At 41.9% G+C, this 3,782-nt stretch overlaps 1 protein-coding gene across 1 annotated transcript; it reads right to left on the bottom strand.

Moving 5' to 3' along the window:
- Nucleotides 1-2,458: 2,458 nt before the first annotated feature.
- On the bottom strand, nucleotides 2,459-3,577 carry LOC137287799 (neuronal acetylcholine receptor subunit alpha-3-like). The gene has a single exon (XM_067820188.1). It carries the CDS (start codon nucleotides 3,575-3,577, stop codon nucleotides 2,459-2,461), a length of 1,119 nt encoding a protein of 372 aa, XP_067676289.1.
- Between the last annotated feature and the right edge of the window lie 205 nt (nucleotides 3,578-3,782).

Genomic DNA, 3,782 nt, shown 5'->3' with positions numbered 1-3,782 from the left:
ACAGGAAAATAATAATATCACATGTGTTCAAGGCACCAAAAGAGTCAATGATAAACAGTACAAATTCAGTTCACACGTTGTTTATCAATACAAGCTAGATTGCCACGACAGCGGAATGGCATACACGTACCTGAAATTGCGGACCCAAGATGCAACATAAACATTCAAACCTCTGAGCCATTATTCTCGAGAGGTATTTGATTTCAGTTTTGATTTGTCAATGCAGTCCACTGATAAACATCTTCAATCACTATGACAACTCAAACACAATAACGAACCAGAGAGATAGAGAGAGAGTGTGTGTGTCTGTCAAACAGCTAATGTTGCATGATATCCAGTACTGGAAGTGAGCGTTCCATGACTGGTATGCCAAAGTAAGATAAACAATATCTTGGAGATTGGCCTTCCATTTCTCATAAGAATATGTGAAAATATTGGGGTCGACACACAAGAAATTACAAAGACAGGGGTGTGTGTTTCAGTTACTCAAAGCACCTTGATCACAGGGCACACAACATCACAGGCCTTGAGGATGTAAAACACATATGATGCACATGATGTCAGTGTCTCCATCATAACACGTCCCGACATTATCAATTTAACGTGAAAATTTAACTGACGTGAAGTCATTGACTGAGGTTGTTTTCGCTAGCTTTCTAACGTGCACAAAATGCACAGGTCATCAAGCCGGAAGCCCACATATATCTCAAACTCATGGATAGCTTTCCCACATGAGTGAAATACGCATCTTGTCGGGAAGCGCCGTAAGATCTCCAGCTCATGGATAGTTTTGTCCTTGTGTGGCCCTAAAGATACATTGCATCTGCTGGTCGTTCTGAAACACTAACAAGTTTCATAAGCCATAAAGCCATATTATTTCCATTCCACTTGCAGACCTTGGTGTTTTACACTCAAAGTGTTTTACACTCAAGCCAACCTTCAGTAGATCATATGGTTTAGTTGTGCTTCATGACTTTTATCACTTGCATGACAATATCACTTTTCTTTTCAAATTCCTGATTATCATGTCATATGTTTTAGCTCACTGACTGAATATGGTGTTATCAAAATAAACAAAGTTAATCTCGGCCGTTAAAAATGAACCTTCTAATTATATTTAATTCTCCAGCAACCTTTCGGAAATATACAGAATGGCAGCTTTAAATTTTCAGTTCCCAAACAGAAAACAAACGGGAATGCCTTATGCAGTCGTCATCCGTATATGGAAAGGATGTCACGTTCACCTTCAGCCTTTTGACCACAACAGGGCGCGAATAGATCACGTGATGAATGGGCAGGACAACTTTAACTACCCATAATTGCATCAGGTCGCCTCTTTTAGGGTCATTAACACATTCCACCCAAACGTATATAAAAGAGCCTTTGAACATTAAAACTGAGGAAGTAACTGGGTTTCATACATGCGATGTCTTCCATAAAGGAATATAGTCAGATGTGCATTACTCTAGAGCATGACACGAGGCAACCAACAGTTCAGTATTGCGTATTCTTTTTGTGAGTTGTTTTACATGTGCATTGAATATGTGCCGGGTGCAGAGCTGTGTCAAGATGTTTGGAAATATAGGGCGATTGCAACAGCAACATAATGCAGACGTCTCTAAATAACTGAAAAGACAGTTTAACAGTTTAACTGAGCTATCACTCTAAACCAGGCATCAAGAAATAGGCGCGATACGTAGCATTTGATGAGATTAGGAAACGCTTCCGGTAACAAGTGCGAAAATCTCATTCGGAATAACCGAAATATTAGGATTATTCAGTTAATTAGCAGTATCAAACTAAAGATAACTGAAAAAGGGCACCTTGTAATAAGTGTGATGGTAGCATACTGGAGGTGATCAGGAAAAAACCTGAGATATCAGTGTGATACGGGCGTCTTGTGAAATTGTAGAATATGTAGGGAATTGTGAATAAATGAGGTATGAATATAATTGAGTGAGTGAGTTTAGTTTTACTCAGCAACATCCCAGCTATATGGCGGCGGTCTGTAAATAATCGAGTCTGGACCAGAAAATCCAGTGATCAACAACATGAACATCGATCTGCGCAATGGGGAACCGATGACATGTGTCAACCAAGTGAGACAGCCTGACCACCCGATCCCGTTAGTCGCCTCTTATGACAAGCATAACGCCTTTTATGACAAGCATGGGCTGCTGAAGGCCTATTCTACCCGAATATAATTGAAGAGTGTTGTAATAGGTGAAACGGCTGCACATGTAACTATTTATACTAGCTGTATTATACTCCCACAAAGATATAAATGACATCACTTACAACATTTCCAAGCCAAAGTATTTTCCACACTTATCCCAATACCAAAGAACAGCTCTCAATACAGACTTCAACACACATTTCTGTCGAAAATTCTTCACCCATCGTATCACAATGTTGTGTTCTATATTTGCTACTACTCTTCAAGTTCAGAGAAAAATACTCATACATATAAAAGAGCCAGGAGACTGCCAATGCCAAAACACGTAAAGCATACAAAGAAAATACAATCTAGCATCCTGTCCAGCGGCACCTTCCTGGTTTTAACAGTCTCGGCGTCTCCCTGTTCGGAAGGGCCACGGTCAGTGTCGTCCAGAGGTGTGACCTTCACCTGTCTGCGTCCTTGGGGGTCTCCGTTGTCCTGGGCATTTTTGTGGCGATGGTGGACATTCTGGACCAAGATAGTGGCAGCGATGGCGAGAAAGCTTTGGATCTGCACCATGACGAGGTGCATGGAGAGGTTGGAAACAGAATCAGATGTTGAGGGTGTAAAGTTGTGAATTAGACTGAGAAAGAGAGCATTCGAAACAAACACGGTCATGACAAAGCCCATCTTCTCCCCCGAGCTAGCAGGCAATAAAAAGACGAAGCTGTTGAGAGCAGACTGTAGACACATTGGGAAAACCAGGTTCAAGACGTGGAACAAGTACTTCCTGGACAGATGTATGTAGAATGTGGCTAGTTCGTAGCTTTCTGTTTCAGTATACGTTCTTTTAGCTGATGTAATGTTTACAGTCTCCCATTCTCCATTGGTTTGCAGGTTCAGGTCGTCACCGCCAATAGTGATTTCTGGTTCTAGGGTGACCTTGTATCCCACCCCTGAAGAAAACAACACTGGACATATCTGACTGTCAAATGGGTATTTTCTCAGATCTGTTTTGCACAGGACAGATGTTGTCATTGCATTCTGCCAGAAAAGACGACCATCATATCTTAATGTGACAGGCATTGATGACTGCAAGGGGCCATCACCCGAGGCCTTATTCGCCAGAATCACATTTGGTGTCCATAACTCCTGAACTGCAAGTTCCACTCGATCTATACCTGAGTAATTAGAAGGATTCCACTTCAAAGATGAGTCCGTCCAGACAAGAGTTACAAAGAACCCCAATTTCAGAATTTGGTTGGCATCATCTAGATCATGCACCTGAACCGGCCCAAGTGTGATCGTCACATGAGGAACATGTGTTCTGGAGACGATGGGTGGTCCTAAATCTAGACGAGACTTCAATATCTTCAGACTCTCTTTCCAGTCAGCATTCCCGAAGACCCTTGGAGACATTAGGGAGGCAAAAGCACAGACGAACATCAGCCTAACGCAGCTCATCGTCACACCTGCCCACCTAGTACTGCAACTAACGAAGACAGAAATAGGTGTTGCTCGATAATTCACACACAGTACCACTGCGCAGATTCGTACGTTAACCATCAACTACTTAAATGGGAGTGAATACGTCCACAAACATATTACAGCGGAAATACAGTCT

This window comes from Haliotis asinina, chromosome 6 (assembly GCF_037392515.1).
Source record: "Haliotis asinina isolate JCU_RB_2024 chromosome 6, JCU_Hal_asi_v2, whole genome shotgun sequence".
NCBI classification, from domain to species: Eukaryota; Metazoa; Mollusca; class Gastropoda; order Lepetellida; family Haliotidae; genus Haliotis; species Haliotis asinina.
The sequence above is the reverse complement of the archived record's forward strand: the minus strand, read 5'-3'. Positions and strand labels throughout refer to the sequence as shown.